We start from the raw sequence: 23,048 nt of genomic DNA, 5'->3' as shown, positions 1-23,048 counted from the left end.
TAAAGGATAGAGCAGAGGATACTAAAACCTGAGCCCTGGTACACTCTAAGAGGACAGGGAGATGAGGAAGAACCAGCGAAAGTTTAGACTGAGGAGGAATGCTGTAGGATAAAATCCATGAGGATGCGGTGTTCTAGAATCTAAGTGAAAAAAAAGTGATTTAATGAGGAGGGAATGATTTCCTGGTAGGTCCAGTAAGATGAAGACTGAGAATTCCTTCCTGCTGTCTTCCTTTTACTTCCAATTCAGGGCACTTGTATGTTAAGAAGCCTTCCAAACCCCCAAATTTGAAACCTGAGATCCTCTTATATGTTCCCTCAACACCTAGTATCAATATATTTTCTATAGTATTTCTTCAAAATTGCATCTGTGTTCTATGTTATTATATATCCAGAGCCTAGTGCAATGTCTGTATCATGTAAACACTCAAATATATTTTTGTTGAATACATGAAAGAATGAAATTCATTAAATGGTTATTTTTTAACTGTAATTCTTTACAAGGCAAATATTCTGACTTAAAAAAATTTTTTTTTAATAATTTATATTTGGCTGTGTTGGGTCTTCATTGCTGCATGTGGGCATTTTCTAGTTGTGGCAATTGGGGGCTACTCTTCGTTGCGGTGTGCGGGCTTCTCATTGCAGTGGTTTCTCTTGTTGCGGAGCCCAGGCTCTAGGTGTGTGGGCTTCTGTAGTTGTGGCGCCCGGGCTTCAGAAGTTGTGGCTTGCAGTCTCTAGAGCGCAGGCTCAGTAGTTGTGGTGCTCAGGCTTAGTTGCTCTGTGGCATGTGGGATCTTCCCGGATCAGGGCTTGAACCTGTGTCCCCTGCATTAGCAGGCGTATTTCCAACCCCTGTGCCACCAGGGAAGTCCTCTGACTATTTAAAGTAGATATTTTCGCTGGGATTTAGTCCTGAAGCAGAGATGGAGCATTCTTGTGTTAAAAAGGGAGCAAAGACCCAGTTAGATGTCTTACCTCTGCCACTAGCTACATGATCTTCTTGGAGTTTTATCTTTTTGGTCCTCATTTTCCAAAACTTTTAGATTCATTGGTATGGGTTAAGCCAGTGTGTTGCTTTTTCCATTTTTTAAAATTAAAGTTTTAATTTTGAGATGATTGTAAATTCATAAGCTGTTGTGAGAAATAATGCAAAGAAATAATGCAGGTACCATCCTGGGGACCCTTCACCCAGTTTCCCCCAATGGTAATGTCTTGTAAAACTATAACACAATATCACCACCAGGATATTAACACCATCAAGATAGAGAAAATTTCCATCCCACAGGGATCCCTCATGTTGCCTTTTTAGAGTCACAACCTCTTCTCTCCTCCCCTGCCTTAATCCCTGGCAACTACTAAGCTTTTCTACAATTTTGTCATTTCAAGAATGTTATATAAATACACAAGTGTAACCTTTTGAGATTGGCTTTTTCACTCAGCATAATTCTCTGGAGATTCATCTAGATTGTTGAATGTATCAATTGTGCCTTTTTATTGCTGACCAGTATTCCATTATATGTATGTACCAGTTTGTTTAACCATTCACCCCTTGGAATGGTCCATTCCAGTTGGGTTGGTTCGGGTTTGACAATAATGAATAAAACTGCTGTAAACATTCATATTTAGGCTTCTGCATGGACATATGTGTTGACATAAATTTCCTCTAGGGTTAATGCCCAGGAGTACTGTTGCTGAGTCATATGGTAGTTGCATGTGTAGTTATTGAAGAAATTGTCAAACTATTTTTCCGAGTGACTGTATGTATACTCTGTCTTCCTAAAAGCATAGGTCAAGACCGGAATTGTTTGATTGATTGGTTTTGTTTGTGTTTTAAATCTTTGGATGAGGCTTTGCTTCATTTCAGGCTTTGTAACCATACAAACTTGCATTTTACTCCTGGCTTTCTTATCTACCATGTCATATTTTACTCATTAATGATTAAGAACATAGTACTTAGTTCATAGGGTTCTTAGGAGGATTACATGAGATAGCATACGTTCAAGTTCTTGGCACGTAATAGACACTCCAGAAATATTAGTTCTTTTGCCACCTTCAGAATTAAAAACTGAGCCTATTTTCGTTGGTGTTCACGTTGTTTCAGTGGCATATGACATCATCTCAAGAGTTTGTTGATATTATAATCAGTTGCAATCTAGTAACAGGGTTACCACTTCTTTGTTTTAGATCTTCTTTTTCAATCTTTTATAGTTTCCATATACAGGTCTTGCACATCCTTTTATTAGATTTATTTCTGATATTTGAATTTCTTGATGTTCACAAGAATGGTATCAATTTTAACATTTTATTTTCTGATATTGCCTATGTAGAGGAACATAATGGATTGTGAATATTGGTCATGTTTTCATCAACCTTACTGAATTTGCTTATAAAACTCCTAGTAGATTATTTTTATTCTATGTACATAATCCTATGTCATCTGTAAATCAAAAAAAATTTTTTCTCCTTTCCTTTTGCCTTATTCAACTGATCTGGTTCCATTGTCAAATAAAATTTGAGGTAGTAGGCATTTTTGTATCTTCTCTGACCTTGCAAGGAAAGCTGTCAACATTTTACCTTAAGTATGATGTTTGCTGAAAGTTTTTGGTAAAAACCTTTTATGATATGAAGTAAATTCTCTTCTGTTTTTCCTTTGTCAGGGAGCTTTTGCTCTGAACTGATTTTTAATTTTATCAAGTGCTTTTTTTCCCCTACTTTTAAGATTACCATCTAAATTTTCTTCTTTATTCTTGAGAATTACATTGCTTGAGGTTTTTACAATGTATTTTTATAACGGTTTAATTGAGATAAAATTCACCAGGAAATAAAACTATAACATTCATTCATTTCATAATCTTTGGGTTTTGATATATTCACAGTTGTAGAACCATAATCATGATCGAATTTTAGAACATTTTCTTCACTCTAAAAAGAAACCCAGTACTCATTAGCAGTTGCTCTTTATTCTCTACCCCTCTACTCCACTCCACGCCCCACCCCCCCATTTCCCTGACTCCTGCCCTAAACAACCACTCATTTACTTTCTGTCTGTATGGATTTGCCTAGTCTAGACCTTTCATATAAATGGAATCACAAAATATGTGGTTCTTTGTGACTGGCTTCTGTCACTTAGCATAATGTTTTCAGGTTCATCCATGTTGTAGGATGTATCAGTATTTTTTTTTTGGTAATAAATTTCTTTATTTGTTTGTTCTTATTTTTGGCTGTGTTGGGTCTTTGTTGCTGTGCTCAGACTTTCTCTAGTTGTGGCAAGTGGGGGCTACTCTTCGTTGCAGTGCACGGGCTCCTCATTGTCTTGGCTTCTCTTGTTGTGGAGCACAGGCTCTAGGCACGCAGGCTTCAGTAGTTGTGGTGCATGGGCTCAGTAGTTGTGGCTTGCGGGCTCTAGAGTGCAGGCTCAGTAGTTGTGGCACACGGGCTTAGTTGCTCCACAGCATGTGGGATCTTCCCGGGCCAGGGCTCGAACTGGTGTGCCTTGCACTGGCAGGCAGATTCTTAACCACTGCACCACCAGGGAAGCCCTGTATCAGTATTTTATTCCATTTTATTGTCAAATAATACTCCACTGTATGGATATACTACATCTTCTTTATCAATTCATCAGTTGATAGACATTTGTGTTGTTTTCATTTTTTTTAACTATTATGAATAACGCTGCTATGAAAATTTGTATGCAAGTTTTTGTGTGGATGTATATTTTCATTTTTCTTGGGTGAAAGAAAAATTCATTTACCTAGGGGTAGAATTTGCAGGTCTTATGGTAATTATGTTTAACATTTGATGAACTACCATATTGATTTTCACAATGGTTACACTTTTATACATTTCCACAAGCAGTGTTTGAGGGTTCTAATTCCTCCACAATTTTGCCAAAACTTGTTGTTATCTGTCTTTTTAATTTTAGGCCTCCTAATCGGTATAAAGTGGTATCTCATTGTGGTTCTGATTTGCAATTTCCTTATTACTAATGATGTTGAACATTTTTCTCTGTGCTTATTGGCCATGTATACATCTTCTTTAGAGAAATGTCTATTCAGATCATTTTCGCATTTTTAAATTGAGTTGTGTTTTTATCATTGAGTTGTAATTGTTCTTTGTATATTCTGGATACAAGTCCCCTGTCAGATATAATTTGCAAATATTTTCTCCATTTCTGTGGATTGCCCTCCCTTTCTTGATGGTATTATTTGCAGCACTAAAGTTTTTAATTTTGGTGAAGTCCAGTTTATCTATTTTTTCTTTTGATGCTTTTATTTTTGGCATTGTGTCTAAGAAACCATTGGTCACCAAGATTTACTCTTATGCTTTCAAGAGTATTTTTTTTTTTAATTTTAGCCTTTACATTTTAGTCCTTGATCGTTTTGTGTTATTTTATGTATGGTGTGAGTTAGGGGTCTGATTTCACTCTTTTATATGTGGCTATCTAGTTCTCCCAGCACTATTTCTTGAAAAAATTTGTTCATTTCCTATTGAATTGTTTTGACACCCTCCTCAAAAATCAACTGACTGTTGGGCTTCCCTGGTGGCACAGTGGTTGAGAGTCCACCTGCCAATGCAGGGGACACAGGTTCATGCCCCGGTCCGGGAAGATCCCCCATGCTGCGGAGCGGCTGGGCCCATGAGCCATGGCTGCTGAGCCTGCGTGTCCGGAGCCTGTGCCCCGCAACGGGAGAGGCCACAACAGTAAGAGGCCCGCGTACTGCAAAAAAATAATAATAATAAATAAAATTAAAAAAAGTTGAACTTGCCTTTGCATTCCTAAAATAAGCCCATTTTAGTCTTGATATTTTACTCTTTTAATTTACTGATATATTAGGTTTGCTAATTGTTTTTTTTTAATTAATTAATTTATATTTTTGGCTGCATTGGGTCTTTGTTGCTGTGCACGGGCTTTCTCTAGTTGTGGCGAGTGGGGGCTACTCTTCATTGTGGTGCACGGACTTCTCATTGCGGTGGCTTGTCTTGTTGCGGAGCACTGGGCTCTAGGCGCATGGGCTTCAGTAGTTGTGGCATATAGGCTCAGTAGTTGTGGCTCGCGGGCTCTAGAGTGGAGGCTCAGTAGTTGTGGCACACGGGCTTAGTTGCTCCGTGGCATGTGGGATCTTCCTGGACCAGGGCTTGAACCCGTGTCTCCCGCATTGGCAGGCGGATTCTTAAACACTGCGCCACCAGGGAAGCCCACTAATTGTTTTTTAACTGATGAACGTGAGAAAATGTCTTGTTTATATTTTTTCTTGTAATGTGCTTGTCTTACGAAGTTTAGACTAGCTTTGTAGAATGAGCTTGAAAATAATATTTCTGTCATTACACCAGATGACTCAGGTTTGTTTATTGTGTTCATTAATCTTCCATAACTTATAGATTTTTAATCTGCTTGTATAATCAATTGCTGAGAGAGATGTATTAAAATGTCTCACTATAGTTATAGATTTGGCTGTTCTTTGATTCTGTCAGATTTTTCTTTTATAACTTTTTTAAAAATTTATATTGACCTCTATCTTTTTAAAAAATTTTATTTATTTTTATTTATTTATTTTTGGCTGTGTTGGGTCTTCGTTGCGGTGCGCGGGCTTCTCATTGTGCTGGCTTCTATTGTTGCACAGCACAGGCTCTAGGCATGCGGGCTTCAGTAGTTGTGGCTTGCGGGCTCTAGGGCACAGGCTTAGTAGTTGTGGCACACGGGCTTAGTTGCTTCGCAGCATGTGGGATCTTCCTGGACCAGGGCTTGAACCCATGTCCCCTGCATTGGCAGGCACATTCTTAACCACTGTGCCACCAGAGAAGTCCATATATGGATGTTTTGACTTATATATTTATATACTTTGAGGCTGTGTTTATTCTAGTAAATTAAATCTTTTGTCATTATAAAGTGCCCTCCTTTGTCTTAGTAATGTTTTTTTAGCCTTCAACATATGCTGTCTTACGTTAATAAAGCTGTACCAGGTTTATTTTGGTATGCATGATATATCTTTTTCCATTCCTTTACATCAAATGTTTATGAGTCCTTCTATTTAAGATGTGTCTTTCTAAAGCAGCATACAGATACTAATCTTAAAATCCAGTATGATGATCTTTTTCTTTTAATTGCTTTTTTTTTCCATTTATACTTAATGTATCTTCAAGTTCATAGATTCTCTCTTTGTATCTCTTCTGCTATAAATTCCATCCAATAACTTCTCAATTTCAAAAATAACAAGGGCTTCCCTGGTGGCGCAGTGGTTGAGAGTCCACCTGCCTATGTAGGGGACACGGGTTCGTGCCCCGGTCTGGGAAGATCCCACATGCCACGGAGCGGCTGGGCCCGTGAGCCATGGCCGCTGAGCCTGTGCGTCCGGAGCCTGTGCTCCACAACGGGAGAGGCCACAACGGTGAGAGGCCCGCGTACCGCAAAAAAAAAAAAAAAAAAAAAAAAAAAGAACAGTAACAGAATTATCTCTTCAAAGTACATAATTTCCCTGACCAGCCATTTGCTTATTTCCAAAAGAAACTTCTTGGTAGTATATTTTAACAATATCTGATTCTCCTCAACACAGTTCCACTGTTTACTTAAGAATGCAGCAGTAAATTCCAATTGAATTTACCATGTTCCCAGTTGATTACACAAATGCCATCTTTAGCTTAAAATCTTAAAAGATTGAGAAAACTGCTTTATTCTCTTGTCAGGTGTTGCTTATCAAGATAACTGCTTAGAAAATGAGTTCTCCTAGATTTGCTTTCACTAAATCTCCTTAGCCAATAGTTGTTATGTTGATGATTTTTGTAACATGGTATTAAAAGTTATATATTGCTGGTTCCATCTTAATGCCCCCCCAACCTTACTAAAAGTAAACTAGTATGTATAGATTGAATAAAACCTTTTTTGCTGAATTTCTAACCTAAATCCTCTACAGTTTTCATGATTAGAAAGATGTTTATTATAACTGTTAGTTTCTTGATAATTTAGAAAGAAGATTAAGCCTGAGTCTTCTACTATTAATGTAATGTTGGTTACAGCTGACCTTTTGCAGCACATGAACGTGTATGACTGATCTACATACGTATTATTCATTATAAGTTTTGTACTTTAGAAAGATAGTATAAATGGGAAAGGGCTTTTAAAAAATGTCTTTATTTTGAGTATTAACTAAAACATTCCTTTTCTATTAATTAGATTGTACCAGTACATATTTTTAAGTCCTTTATGTATTCAAGTACCTATTTGAATTATCAGTGAGCCAGTCACACCATAATTTTAGTTTAATTGAAATTTTTTCTACACATTTCTGTTCTGTTTTAGACATCTTCCATCTTCATATTTAAATAATTATTTTTTCTCTTGTTATTCTATTAAAACATTTTTTATTAAGATGGCTTTAGTTTCATTGTTTATTTTTACTAATATAGTATCTGATTCAGTCCTCATAAAATAAATCATATAAGTTGCAATGTGAACTCAACATTGCAGATATTTTTTTTCTTGGAGTTTTTTTTTTTTTTTTAAAGAAGATGTTGGGGGTAGGAGTTTATTAATTAATTTATTTATTTTTGCTGTGTTGGGTCTTCATTTCTGTGCGAGGGCTTTCTCTAGTTGTGGCAAGCGGGGGCCACTCTTCATCGCGGTGCGCGGGCCTCTTACTATTGCGGCCTCTCTTGTTGCGGAGCACAGGCTCCAGAGGCGCAGGCTCAGTAGCTGTAGCGCACGGGCTTAGTTGCTCCGTGGCATGTGGGATCCTCCCAGACCAGGGCTTGAACCCGTGTCCCCTGCATTAGCAGGCAGATTCTCAACCACTGCGCCACCAGGGAAGCCCATCTTGGAGTATTTTTAAAAATTTTTTACAGTGTAAAAAAAGCAAAGATAATAGGTAGTAGAATCATTTTTGTATATTTTTCTTAGCTTCTTGCCAGTGTTCCTCACTAAAATTTGATATCCCTTATCCTACTCACTCTGAAGGGCTTCTGGAAAGTTGACATGGCTCTTTCTAATGCTACTACCCTTAACAGGATAAATTTCACTTCATCCCAACTCCTTTGAATTTTGACTTTCTAGATGGAAGTCTGGAATGGGTATATCTGATTAGCAAAATCAATAGCTGTAAAGAAGGCTGGGAAAGCAAGAATCTGGTATTTCCACCTTTATTATTGGAAGGTGATATCTGACTCCCACTCGTATTTGTAATGTAAGGAAATTTCTAAACATAACAGGGTTCCCAGATGTTGGGTGGCTGCAAAAAATGAAATAAGTTTACTATCTCAAGGTGGCTCCCAATATATGTATTCACTCTTGTGCTCTACCTAGAGTTCCAGACTCATGTTTTTTCAAGTCTATTTGGCATATCCACTTCATATCTTACAGTCATCTCAAACTACATATATTCCTAAAGGATTTGTTGATTTTTTTTTCTCCCCATCCATTTGTTCGTTAGCCTTTAAGGTCTCAGTAAATTGCACAACTCCATCACGCTAAGTATATCAATACATCTTGATTTCACATTTCCCTTATTCTCCACATGTACTCCATCAGCAAGTCCTGTTTGCTTTACCTCTGAGACATTTCAGAAATCCAGTTCCACTGCTAAAGATGATTTTTGCCATGTCTTTTGCAGCATGATAATAGGTTTCTTGCTTTCATGCTTTCCCCCTTCTGAACCATTCTCTATTCTCTCTCTCTTTTAAGAAATTTTTTGGCCACACTGCACGGCTTGCGGGATCTTAGTTCCCCGACCAAGGATCAAACCTGTGCCCCCTGCATTGGAAGCACAGAGTCCTAATCACTGGACTGCCAGGGAATTCCCCCCATTCTCTATTCTTTACTCAGAGTTTTATTATTGCTATTGAGAAGGTGCTAGGGATGCTGACTCATTGGTGCTTATGAGGACCTTTTCAGACAAGTGTGAGTCATAAATCGTCTCTTAAATCCAGTTGCCATTGAGGCGGGGGGGGCTTCGTGGACTGGCAAAGTCCTATAGGAACATTTTCCCATGCCTTTCTATTGATAGCTTTGTCCTCTTGTTGTAGTTTTTGAAATGTAAGTCAGATTGTGTCACTCCCCTTCTTAAAGCTTTCCAGTGACTGCTATCCAGTACAACTTTCAGTGAAGAACGAAATGTTCTATGTGTGCACCGTTCAGTATGAGAGCCACTAGCCATATGTGCCTATTGAGCACTTGAAACATGGTTGATGGAGGAATTGAGGAACTGAAATTTTAATTTAGTTAAATTTAAATAGCTACATCTGCCTAATAGTGTATTTGACAGCACCTCTCCTTTGGCTTCCCTTCATTCTTAAAGTGGAATCCAAAGTCCTTATCAAGGACTTCTATGATTTGACTCTTGGTTATCTCAATAACTTCATCTCATATCATTCTCTTCATTGGTCTAACCACTTTGGCCTCTTCTCTGTTTCTAGAAAACACTAAGCCTTTTCTCAACTCAGGATCTTTTCACTTATGCTGTTTGCCTGGAGTGCTCTTCTATCAACTTTGAACCTGACTGGTTCTTTCATATCCTTTAGACTGTAGACCAAGACCAAGCATCACCTAAGAGTGGCCTTACCTGGTCATCCTGCCTAAAGTGGCCATTACCCTCTTAAGTTTCTTCATAATACTTGTACTATACTGTAATTAATCTTGTTTATTTATTTGTTTATTTTCATCTCCCCCTCAAGAATGTAAGTTCTGTGGGGGTATGATCCTTGGTTCTCTAGATCGTGGCGTGTAGTACTTATTTGTTATTAATAAACACTTGTTGAATTCTTGAGATTCTTAAACATTGTACACAGAGGTTTATTACTTTTTTAGGGGAGAGGGGGGCTAAAGTTTCATAACTCTGCAAATAATTGAGAATTAAAGCAAATTTGTTTTAAAAATGAAATGAGATGATATATAAACAGACGAATGGTTCAGTCTAAATATGAAATGTTATTATTAGAGAAGCTTTATAGTTCAGTGATTTAATAGGACTTTTTTTCTTGCAGTGTTCTAAGAATTTACTGGTATATGAAATTTTTATGTGGTGGAAAATTAAAATTATAACTGTGGAAAGCCACTGGTGAGGAAAGTGCTAATCAGGCAGAGTTTATTTCTTTTTGAATTTTATTTTATATTTCTTTTTGAATTTTATTTTCTTTTTAATAATACAGCAGGTTCTTATTAGTTATCTATTTTATACATATTAGTGTATATATGTCAATCAGGCAGAGTTTATACTGTGGATTCAAGTGATTAAAGAATTCATTTTAATATTTAAAAATCAATCTCATTCAATAATATTAAGTTAATTTAATTATTATAAATTTGGAGTTGATGTCTGTGTGTTTAAAAAAATTTTTTTAATGCAATTTAACCTCATTCTTAGAAAATCTAGTATAATATGAAAATTAACCCTATAAAAGGATTAATTATAAAAGGATTCATCTTTCTGCAGCAAATTCATCCCTATTTTAAAAATTATTTGGTTTGTAAAAATATAGTTGATTTCTAACTTCTTAATAATATATTTATTGCTTAAAACTGGTATGGCTACGTCATGGCTAAATTAGAAATACAAATGAAATAGAGTATGCTGATTCTTAGTGCATTAAGGAATTGCTTTTGGACTCAGTGCTTTGAATTTTCTTAATAGCTTATTCTGGGAACATGATTTAACCAGTTTATATCTAGTATGTCAAGGTTATTGATAAGTGCTTTCATATTATTACTTATGTTTAATTGTCTAATACACTTAGTAATATCTATTTCCCCCACCCCTCCCTCTTGTGATTTTTTTATTTTTAGGATCATCATGCCCAGAGGTCATGACATAAAAAAGTCTCTTACACCTCAGATTTCTTGTTTGACAAGTGAATCTTATAAACAGCTGGATTTTTTGCCTGACAAACTAAGAGCAAAGCTGCTTCCCTTCCAGAAAGATGGCATCAGTTTTGCCTTGAGAAGAGACGGCAGGTAAAGTACTTTTTTCAAGACATGCTAAAGTGCTAAATCCCTGGCAAGTGAATAAAAAAACAAAGCTTTGTGAAAAAAAATTCTTTTTGTGTATACATAGTCTTCCCCATTAATTTTTTTTTTACTGCATCATTAAATAATAATTTCAGGATATATTTTATTTTGCCTTCATTCTTGAATAATACTTCAGTTGACAATACAGCTCTACTTTAATAGCCTTTTTTTCCTTAGCACCCTGAAGACTGTATTCTGCTGTCTTCTGGCTTCCATAGGTGCCATTAAAAAGTGTGCTCTCCGGCTTCCCTGGTGGTGCAGTGGTTGAGAGTCCGCCTGCCAGTGCAGGGGACACGGGTTCGTGCCCCGGTCCTGGAAGATCCCACATGCTGCGGAGCGACTGGGCCCGTGAGCCATGGCTGCTGAGTCTGTGTGTCCGGAGCCTGTGCTCTGCAACGGGAGAGGCCACAGCAGTGAGAGGCCTGCGTACCGGAAAAAAAAAAAAAAAAAAAAGTGTGCTCTCGAGTCTCAAAATATTACCCTACAGGTGACTTATTGATTACAAAGAGAAAAATTACACAAAATGGTCAAGGTTGGTATCTCCGATAATGGTACAGATACCGGCATAATGTGGTACACAGGAGGTCTATAACTTTCTTTTTTTTTAATTTATTTATTTTATTTATTTATTTTTGGCTGTGTTGGGTCTTTGTTGCTGCGCGCGGGCTTTCTCTAGTTGCCGTGAGCGGTGTACGTGCCTCTCATTGCGGTGGCTTTTCCTGTTGCGGAGCATGGGCTCTAGGCATGTCGGCTTAAGTACTTATGGGATGCAGGCTCAGTAGTTGTGGCTCGAGGGCTCTAAAGCACAGGCTCAGTAGTTGTGGCTCACGGGCCTAGCTGCTACACGGCAAGTGGGATCCTCCGGGACCAGGGATCGAACCTGTGTTCCCTGCATTGGCTGGTGGACTCAGCCACTGCGCCAACAGGCAAGTCCCAGTGTATAACATTCTTACGTGGTGTTCTCCTAGAAATACTTGACCTGATAATCCTGAGGAAACAGTCAAACCAGTTCAGCATGTGGGACATTTTTTCAGGACAACTGACCTGATCTCTTCAAATGATTAAATGTCATGGAGAGCCAAGGGAAGTGGTGGGAATGTTCTAAATAGAGAAGCAACCTAAGAGCTAGAACAACTGAAAGTAATGCATAAACCTTGATTAGATCCTGAATAAGTAAGAAGAAAAACTTTAAAGGTCACTTTTGGGTTAACTGGGAAAACTTCATCTGGCCTCAATTAGAGTGCTGTTATTGAATTTATGTTGATTACCTTAGATGTGGTAATGGTGTTATAGTTGAATATAAGAATGTTCTTGTTCCTGGGAAATGCATGATAAAGAATTTGGGGATGAAGAATCCTGCTATCTACAGCCTATTTTCTACATTTTCCCAAAAGGGAAAGGCATGTATATGTTTAGAGAAACTTTGAGGGGGTCGGCCAAAATATTAACAGTGTGAACACTTGAGTGGTATAAATGTGTTCATTGTATTATTCATTTTGACTTTTATGTGAGTTTGGAAATTTTCAAAAAAAAAAAGCAGTCTAATTTTCATTTCTTTGTAAACCATCTTTTATCTGTATCTGATTTTAAGATTTTGTCTTTGTCTTTGGAGTTCTGCAGTTTTGCTATAATTTATTCTATATGGTTTTCTTTTTATTTATCCTGCTTGAGATTATTGTATGTTTTTATTTTTTATTTTTTATTTTTTTTTTATTTTTTTTTTTTTGTGGTACGCGGGCCTCTCACTGTTGTGGCCTCTCCCGTTGCGGAGCACAGGCTCCGGATGCGCAGGCTCAGCAGCCATGGCTCACGGGCCCAGCCGCTCCGCGGCATATGGGATCCTCCCAGACCGGGGCACGAACCCGTATCCCCTGCATCGGCAGGCGGACTCTCAACCACTGCGCCACCAGGGAGGCCCTATTGTATGTTTTTAATCTGAGATTTGTGCCATGTTGATTCCGGGAAATTCTCACTCTTCAAATATTGATTCTTACCCATTCTCTTTATGTTCTTCTTCTGCTACTCCAATTAGACTTATACTTGACCATTTCACTTTATTCTATGCTTCCATTAATGTCTCATATTTTCTATGTCTATCTGGGCTACGTTATGGCTGTTTCGTTGTTGTTGTTTTAAATGGGCTTGACCAAAAAGTTCATTCCGGTTTTTCTGCAAGCTGTTACAGAAAAACCCAAACGAACTTTTTGGCCAACCCAATAAAGTTTTATTTATTTAATTTATTTATTTGGCTGTGCTGGGTCTTAGTTGCGGCACATGGGACCTTTGTTGCCACGTGTGGCATCTTTTAGTTGTGGCATGTGGGATCTTTAGTTGAGGCCTGTGGGATCTAGTTCCCTGACCAGGGATCGAACCTGGGTACCCTGCATTGGGAGCTCGGAGTCTTAGCCATTGGACCACCAGGGAAGTCCCTATGGCTGTTCTTAAGATCTCTCTTATAGTTTATGATTCAGCTTTTCTAATCTGTTAACTCACATACTCAGCTTTAAAGAACTTTTTTTAACAATGAATAACATATATGGAGAAGTGTGTGCAGATCATAAGCATATAATTTGAAGAATTTTCACCATATAGCCATCACCACAATCAAGAACAGAACGTTACCTGCATCCCAGAAACCTTCCTTTTGCCTTCTCCCAATCACTACTGCCTCCCTCCTTTCCAAAGGTAACCACTATCCTGACTTCTCATACCACAGATTACTTTTATATGTTCAACTATGTTAATTGTAATCATCCATATGTACTCTTTTTAAATTTTTATTTATTTAATTAATTTATTTTTGGCTGCATTGGTTCTTCGTTGCTGTGTGCGGACTTTCTCTAGCTGCGGTGAGCGTGGGCTACTCTTTGTTGTGGTGCGCGGGCTTCTCATTGTGGTGGCTTCTCTTGTTGTGGAGCTTGGGCTCTAGGCACGTGGGCTCAGTAGTTGTGGTGCACGGGCTTAGTTGCTCCGTGGCATGTGGGACCTTCCCGGACCAGGCTTGAACCCATGTCCCCTGCATTAGCAGACAGATTCTTAACCACTGTGCCACCAGGGAAGCCCGGTATGTACTCTTTTGTGTCTGACTTTTCTCATTCAACATCATTGCGAGATCCTTCCATAGTGTCGCATGTAGTTGTAATTGGTTCATTCTCATTGCTATATAAAATTCCATTGTGTAAATATACCATAATTTATTTATTCATTCTACTGTTGATGAGCACTTGGGTTGTTTCTAGTTTGGAGCTCTTAAAAATAACAATGCTATGAACATTCTTAGACAATTCTTTTGGTAAACATATATATACATTTCTGTTGTGCATATACCAAGAAGAGGAATCGTTGGTTGTAAATATGCATATATTCCACTAAGTAGATGCTGCCTCTGTTAGTTTGTCAGGGGTGTCATAACGAAGTACCATAACTGGGTGGGTTGAACAACTGAAATTTATTGTCTCACGGTTCTTGAGGCTAGAATTCCAAAATCAAGGTGTTGGCAGAGTTGATTCCTTCTCAGGACTGTGAGCTGATTCCTTCTCAGGACTGTGATGTTGGTAGATGCTTTTAAAAACAACAATTGTTACTCACATGCCCCCCTCCAGTTCCCCCTCCTCTTACCCCCAGTTCTCCTCTGGAAAACTGGAGCGTGTCTGCGAGGGTCTAGAGCCAGGCCCCTGCTGCAGCCGGCCGGCAGGGGTGGGGCCCTTCTCCCGGCTCCCACCGGCTGGTTCGGGCCTTAAAGACTTGCCTTGTCTCGAGTTCCACCGGGACTTATTCTGTGCCCAGACCTTGCTCTGAGCATGCATAAGGGGGAGAAGTCCAGGTCTCTCTCCTTGGCTTTTAGATGCGTATCTTCTTCCAATGTCTTTTCACATCATCTTCCCTCTATTTGTGTCAGAAATGTCCCTTCTTATAAGGACATCAGTCATATTGGATTTGGGCCCACCCTAATGACTTAATTACTGATTACATCAGTAATGACCCTATTTCCAAATGAGGTCACTTTCTGAGGGACTGGAGCTAAGACTTCAACATATGAATTTTGGGGGACACAGTTCTACCCATAACTTAGCCAAACATTTTTCAAAGTGATTTAACCAATTTATACTTGTGTCAACAGTGGATAAAGAGTTCCATTTGTACCACAGCCTCACCAGTACCTCATATTGCTTATCTTTAGTGTCATTTTAGGTATTCTTATAGGGATATAGTGATATCCATTGAATTTTCATGTACATTTTTCTGATGACAAATGAAGCTTAACACCTTTTCGTATGCTTATTAGCCATTTGGGTATCCTCTTATGTTAAGTGCTTGTTCATGTCTTATCCATTTTTCTCCTGGGTTATCTGCCTGCCTTTTTCTTATCATTTAATAGAGACTTATCAGATTTATATTCTGGATGAGTCTTTTGTGTCTGTGTTGCAAATGATTTTTCTCAGGCTATGGATTGCCTTTTCACTCTCTTAATTATGCCTTTTGATAAGCAGACATTCTCAAATTTAATGTCCTGTTAAATACTCTTTATTGGTATTGTCTTTTATGGCTGACACTTTTTGCATCCTGTTTAAGAAATCTTTGTCTATTACAAGGTTGTGAAGATAATTTCCTGTGTTTTCTTCTAAAAACTTTTTTGTCTCTTTTTTACATTTAGATCTACAATCTACTTGGGTTTTTTGTTTGCTTGTTTGTTTGGGCTTTTGGCTTGCGGGATCTTAGTTCCTTGACCAAGGATTGAACCTGAGCCCTTGACAGTGAAAGTGCGGATTCCTAACTGCCAGTCCGCCAGGGAATTCCCTACAATCAACTTGGAATTGATTTTTGTATATGTTATAAGGTAGAGGTGATGGTGGATTGATTGGTTATATTTATTTATTTATTTACTTTTGTATATGGAATATAATTGAACCATCACAATTTATTTATTTATTTATTTATTGGCTGCGTTGGGTCTTCATTGCTGTGTGAGGGCTTTCTTTGCTTGTGGTGAGTGGGGGCTACTCTTCATTGCAATGCGCGGGCTTCTCATTGCGGTGGCTTCTCTTGTTGTGAAGCATGGGCTCTAGGCATGCACACTTCAGTAGTTGTAGCACACGGGCTTCAGTAGTTGTGGCACACAGGCTTAGTTGCTCTGTGGCATGTGGATCTTCCCGGACCAGGACTCGAACCCATGCCCCCTGCATTGGCAGGGGAATTCTTAAACACTGCACCACCAGGGAAGTCCTATTCTTCCATTTCTTTAATTGCCCTGCAGTTACTTCATCTCAATTATTCTTTCCCTTATTTCTTTTTCAGTAATTTTTTTGTAATTTTCAATATATAGTTCTTTCACATATATCATTAAATTTATTCCTAGGTATTTAATATTTTTGGTGCTGTTATAAACGTCTTCCCCCTGCCCCCTGCTGATTTTAAGGTTTTCTCTTTGTTCAGCTATCCAAAATTTTACTATGATGTGCCTAAGTGGTTTTCTTTGCATTTATACTTCTTAATCTGTGGGCTGATATCATTCATTAGTTCTGGATAATCCTCAGTTGTTTCCTCTTCAACTGTTATTTTTGCTCATTCTTAATACTCTCAACTGTTATTTTTGCTCATTCTTAATACTCCTTGCCTCCAGTTATACCTATGTTAGACCTTTTCTCAGTGTCCCATATATCTCTTATCTTCTTTTTTTTATTTGAAATTTCTCTGCTTCAGTTGGATATTTTTGTTTATCCATAGTCTTGTTAATTAATACTATCTTTTGCTGTAAATTAATCTATTGAATTCTCTTAAGGAAGAGACCATCACTCAAAATATCTTAAACCAAAACCCACACAATATGTCTGACACAGGGAATTCCTTGGCGGTCCCTTGGTTAAGCACTCTGCGCTTTCACTGCTAAGGGCTGGGGTTCAGTCTCTGGTTGGGGAACTAAGACCCCAGAAGCCGTGTGGCGTGGCCAAAAAAAAAAACCGTCTGAAACAAAGAAGTTGAATTTATTACTTGCTAAGCAAGGGAGAACTGTGCTCCTTGGACGTGGCTCTCCAAACAAAGCAAAGAGTTAGTATTGTACCTGGTTTGGGGGGAAGTCTGTAGACTGTAAAAAACAGGAGTGTCTAATGACTTGCTGAACTTCAGAGTATAGTTCAGAGATTAGCCGACTAATGTCAAAGAACAGTCAGTCCGTTCCTTTCTTGAAATTGGAGAATAGGAACATTTTATTTTCTGTTCTTAATGTCACATAGTGTATTTTTAAGCCCTAGAATATCCAGTTTCTATCTGCCTCGTTATGATGTTGGTATCTTGTTTCTTGCCATGTTTTAATTTCATCTCTTATTTCTGTAAATATCTAGAATATACTTATTTTACATATCCAAAGTGTTTTGGAGGCTAATTTTACCTTTTGTTGTTATTGTTGTTCATGATAGCTTATTTCCCAATGTATTTGCTAATTAAAAAATTTTTGTTTTAATAATTAGGTAATTATTTTTGTTGTTGTTGTTCATGATAGCTTATTTCCCAATGTATTTGCTAATTTTAAAAAATTTTGTTTTAATAATTAGGTAATCTTAATCTCTTGGAATTTTGAGAAACCTAAATAGTGGGTAGATTCTTTTAGGAAGGACTTACAAAGTTAAGTCTTTGGTTTAAGGTTTTCCAGGTCACATAGGCAGTATCAAATTCATTTTTAGGTAGGCTTATGATTATGAATTTTGATCATTAATTTTCTCCCCATGCCAAACCTTAAGTTTCCTTATTGGCTTTTAAAAAATTTTAGGTATAATTAAATTCAGTAAAATGCACAGATTTTAGCTGTACAGTTCAGTGAATTCTGATATATATATATATATATATATATATATATATATATATATATATATATATACTTCTGTGTTTTCAAACATGTCAGATACAGAATACTTCCATTACCCAGAATAGGCCTCTTTTTAGTCAACTCCTTTCCCTTGAATTAGGCAACCACTGATCTGATGTCTGTCACCAGAATGTATTGTTTTATATTAGTTACTTGATGCTCTCTTAGTTTTTTTTTAATTTATTTTATTTATTTATTTTTGGCTGCGTTGGATCTTCGTTACTGCTTGTGGACTTTCTCTATTTGCGGCGAGCAGGGGCAACTCTTCCTTGTGGTACACGGGTTTTCTCATTGCGGTGGCTTCTCTTGTTGTGGAGCACGGGCTCTAGGCATGTGGGCTTCAGTAGTTGTGGCTTGCAGACTATAGAATGCAGGCTCAGTAGTTGTGGCACACGGGCTTAGTTGCTCCACGGCATGTGGGATCTTTCCGGACCAGGGCTCGAACCTGTGTCCCCTACATTGGCAGGCGGATTCTTAACCGCTGCACCACCAGGGAAGTCCCTCTCAATATTTTTTAACTTTTTACTTTGAAATAATTTTAACTTATAGAGAAGTTATTAAGAAAAGTATAGAAATAACTTTCATATACCTTTTATCTAGTTTAATTTTAAACATTTTGCCACTTTTCCTTTACCTTTTTTTAAACTTTTTATTTTATATTGAAGTATAGTTGATTAACAATGTTGTGATAGTTTCAGGTGTACAGCAAAGTGATTCAGTTATACATATACATGTATCTATTCCTTTTCAAATTCTTTTCCCATTTAGGTTGTTACATAATATTGAGCAGAGTTCCCTGTGCTATACAGTAGGTCCTTGTTGGTTATCAGTTTTAAATATAACAGTGTGTACATGTCAGTCCCAAACTCCCTAACCCTTCCCCCACCCCAACCATAAGTTCGTTCTTAAGTTTGTGACTGTTTCTGTTTTGTAAATAAATTCATTTGTATCACTTCTTTTTAGGTTTCGCATGTAAGTAATATCACACTATATTTCTCTTTCTCTGTCTGACTTAATTCACTCAGTGTCACAATCGCTAGATCCATCTATATTGCTGCAAATGGCATTAATGGCTGAGTAGGATTCCACTGTGTATATGTACCACATCTTCTTTATCCGTTCCTCTGTCGATGGACATTTAGGTTGCTTCCATGTCTTGGCTATTGTAAACACTGCTGCAATGAACATTGGGGTTCCTTTAATTTTTTATTCTCTCTCCCTCTCCCTCTTTCTTTGTCTCTCTCTACACATACACACGCATGTTAGTGTTTTTTTTTTTTTCTGAATCACTTGAGGGTAGGTTACATGTATCATGCTCCTTTAACCTACAATATTTCAATATAGTGTGTATTTTTTAAGAACAAAGGTATTCTCTAACATAGCCACAGTACATAATCAAATTCAGGAAATTTAACTTCCATGCAGTTCTTTAATCTACGTATCTGTTGTCAATTGTACCAATAATATCCTTAGAGCATTTTTTTTTCTTTTAGCGCAAAGATCCAGTCCCAGATCAGCTTTTGCATTTAGTGATATCTCTTTCTTTCCTTTATTGTAGGACAGTTCCACAGCCTTTCATGACATTAGTATTTTTTTTTAAAGAGTATAGGCCTGTTTATTTTATAGAATGTGTCTCAATTTCTTTAATGTTTTCTCATGACAGGATTTAGATCAGTCCTTTCTGGATTGGTACATAAGTGAGATCAAGGTCCTGTCCTTGTCAGGATATTGCTTTTGAAGGCACACTGTATCTGTCAGCCTCTCACTGGTGGTATTAATTTTGATTGCTAGTCAAAGTGTTGTAGTTTCTCTACCATATATATAGTTACTCTTTTTCCCTCGCTCAGTTGTTGCCTATTTAACAAACAACTAACATGAGATGTTAAGACCATGCAAATATGCTTCTCCTTATTTGATTTTTTTCCTCTTGGATTTGCATCCATAGATGATTCTTGCTTAAAATAATTTTTGCCATGTAGTTGTTAAAATGTTGATTTATTGACTGGCATTCTACTCTAAGGAAGAGCCCTCCTCTGCCCAACAATCTCTCTCTCTCTTTCTGCCCATCCATCTGTCCTTCCCTCCTCAGTATGGGCTCATGCAATCCTATATATTGAATGAGTTATAATCCCTTACTGTACCATAGCTTATGTTTGTCTTTTTTGGAACTTGGTATGAATGGAAATCATATAATTTATGTGTGTCTGACTTCTCTTGTTCAACATGTTTTTGAGATTCGTATACATTTTTTTGATCTCTGAATGTAGGACAGTTATTTTATTCATTCACTTGCTGACAGACATTTGGGTTGGTTCTAATTTAGGAGTCTTATGAATAAAGATGGTATTAACATTCTTGAACAAGTCCTTTTGTGGACATGCTTTCTCCTGCTAGATTTTAGGGTAGGTATCTGTTGAACTTTGTAAGAAAACTGCCCAACTTTTTTTCCACCCCATCAGCAATATATGAGAGTTCTTGGTGCTTGAAGTCTCAGCCTATACAGTTTTAGCCATTCAAAATTAATGGATCTTCATGTGGTAGCACATTGTATTTTAATTTGTGTTTTCCTAATGACTAATGATGTTGGCATCTTTCCCTGTGCTTATTGGCTGTCTATCTATATGAGAGAGTTATATCTTATATTAATGTTTTACCCATGTTTTAGTTGTTGTCTTTTTTTTTTTTTTTTGGCCTCACTGCATGGCTTGTGGGATCTTAGTTCCCCAACCAGAGATTGAACCTGGGCTGTGGCAGTGAAAGCACTGACTCCTAACCATTGGACTGCCAGGGAAATCCCAGTTGTTGTCTTTTTACCTCTGATTTGAAGGAGTTTTTTTTTATACTCTGCATAAAACACCTATGCCACATACATGTTTTATGGGTAGTTTCTCCCAGTCTATAACTTGCCTTTTACTTTTCTTCACATTATCCTTTGATCAACAGAATTTTAGAATTTTTATAAAATCTAGTTAATCCAGTTCTTATATGGTAATGCTTTTTATGTTGTCATCAATAAGTCTTTTTTACCCCACAATCACAAATATGGTCTCTTATGTTTTGTACTGGAAGTTTTATAGTTTTAGCATTTGTGTTTTGATATATGATTTATCTCAAATTAATTTTTGTATATGGGGTGAGATGAGAGTTCTAGGTTCAGTTTTCTTTCACACTGATATCCAGTTATTCCAGCACCATTTGTAGAAAAGTCTATATTCTTTTCCATAAGTTACCTTGGTGCCCTTGTGGCACAGCAATTGACCATACATGTATAAATCTACTTCCTGTTGGTTTCCTTTTGCTTATATCTCTCTTTCTATTGTCACCCCTTTTCCACTTTCATTTATGTTGTAGCTTTCTTAGGCTCATGTTTTGTTTAGGAGCCTCACTTCCACTGTTCATTTTGTGTAGATCTAAGACCCTATTCCTATTGCTCTGCTTGGCTGTTAAATCTTAAGGTTCCTTTTTGATGGTGTCTGTAGATACATTCATTGTGACCCATGGCTTTATTACTCACCTGTTACTCTGGGTTTGACTTTCTCTTTTGTTTCTGGTCATTGTAAATTTCTTTTTACTTTTCTTCAGGCCAGCTTTGCATTTTAAAATATAGTATTTTATCTAATTTCCATATTTCTAGGTATTTGCAAAGGAAAGAGCTTTTAGAATAACTAAACCACCATAGTACTGGGAGCATGAATTTTACTGTTAAATCTTCATTGGGATTATACTCTGTGTCATTCATTATATAATAGCCTTATTATAAAATTACTTAATTCTTTCCTTTTGAACTCTAAATTTAATATTGTATAATTAATATTCCAACAACTATTTCTTTCTCACCATAATTTTTTTTTAGTGTACTTTTAACCATCTTTCTATTTTCAACATTTTTGAGACACTTCCTTTAGATGCTTTTTTAAATTTCAAAGTCAGATTTCACTTTGTGATTCAGTTTGTCTTTTCTCTTAAGTATTATTAAGCTTACTTTCATTTGTTGACATTAGAGCTATGTTTGGTCTTAATTCCGTCATCATAGTAATTGTTACTATTTCTGTTCCTAAAAATATGTTACTATATAATCACTTTGTGAACCACCAAATATATTACCATGTGATCCAAGTTTTCTTCTGTTTAGTATGTGCTTTTAGTAATTTGAAAGGTATAGACTTTGAATCCACTGGTAATCTTTATAACTATAGCTTTGTATAATATACTTGTATCTCCATTTTATTAGGCAGTGTTTTCTTATTCCCAGTTATGTGTAGTGATAGTTGGTATGTTGCCTTTTTCTCTTTCTATCCTTCTGTCTCAGCACATCATATTAATTGGTTAAATTATTTTTCTGATGTTACCTTTGTATTTTTTAAAATATTTATAATTTATTCTACAATATACTTAGATTATTTTCTTTACCAAATTTATTTTTAAATTTTTTTTAATTTGGCCACTCCATGCGGCTTGTGGGATCATAATTCCCTGACCAGGGATTGAACCCGGTCCCCGACAGTGAAAGCGAGGAGTCCTAACGACTGGACCGCCAGGGAATTCCCCTTTACCATCTTTAAATGATCTTTGCCTTTTTCCCCTCTTACCTCTTGTTAGGTATGTAATTTTGATGTTGTTGTCTGTAACTGTTACATTCCCTTCTGTATGCAGATTATTTAAACCACTAAGTAATTTCATTGCTTCCCTTCAGTCCATTTTGTTTCTGCAGTGTTCTTTGGTTGAAGTTATCTCCTCAAAGTTTTTCAGGACTAAACTAATGGGAAACCAATTCCCCAGTTTCTTGCATTTTAAAAACGTCTTTACACAGAGTTTATACTAAATGACAAAGTGACTGGGTAAGAAATTCCTCAGTCTTGCTTTCTTTTCTGGCTGATGTTGTAGGCATTGCTACACTGTTTACTGTAGACAAGCTGAGGGCCGCCTGGGTTTTTTGTTTTCTTCTTAGAAATGATTGGTTTTTTTTGGTTTCACCACCCATTTTGGCAATCCAGTTCTGGAATATGTCTTGGTGTTGATGCATCTATATCTCTTTCTGGATGTGCTATATTATTTTAATGTCTAGTTTACACTTTTCTGTCATTTCTGGGAATTTTTCTTGAATTATATGGAGAACAGTTTTTCAGGTCTTTTATTTTGGTTTTCTTCTTTGAAGCCATCAAGTATGCTTATTTTTTTTATTCATTTTGGCCTATCATCT

At 37.1% G+C, this 23,048-nt stretch overlaps 1 protein-coding gene across 3 annotated transcripts in view; it reads left to right on the top strand.

Moving 5' to 3' along the window:
• Positions 1-10,771: 10,771 nt before the first annotated feature.
• The window catches only part of ZRANB3 (zinc finger RANBP2-type containing 3), a gene marked incomplete at its 5' end in the record, with an annotated part of 244,581 nt that continues 232,304 nt past the window's right edge, over positions 10,772-23,048 (top strand). For 2 of the 3 annotated variants that reach the window (XM_079709821.1, XM_079709820.1), the window contains one exon: positions 10,775-10,935. In XM_079709821.1, coding sequence (XP_079565947.1) covers positions 10,775-10,935 — 161 coding nt within the window. Of the gene's footprint in view, positions 10,936-23,048 lie in introns of all 3 variants that reach the window. The other variant, XM_079709822.1, reaches the window with a different exon arrangement.

Source organism: Hyperoodon ampullatus, assembly GCF_949752795.1.
Source record: "Hyperoodon ampullatus genome assembly, chromosome: 8".
NCBI classification, from domain to species: domain Eukaryota; kingdom Metazoa; phylum Chordata; class Mammalia; order Artiodactyla; family Ziphiidae; genus Hyperoodon; species Hyperoodon ampullatus.
The sequence above is the reverse complement of the archived record's forward strand: the minus strand, read 5'-3'. Positions and strand labels throughout refer to the sequence as shown.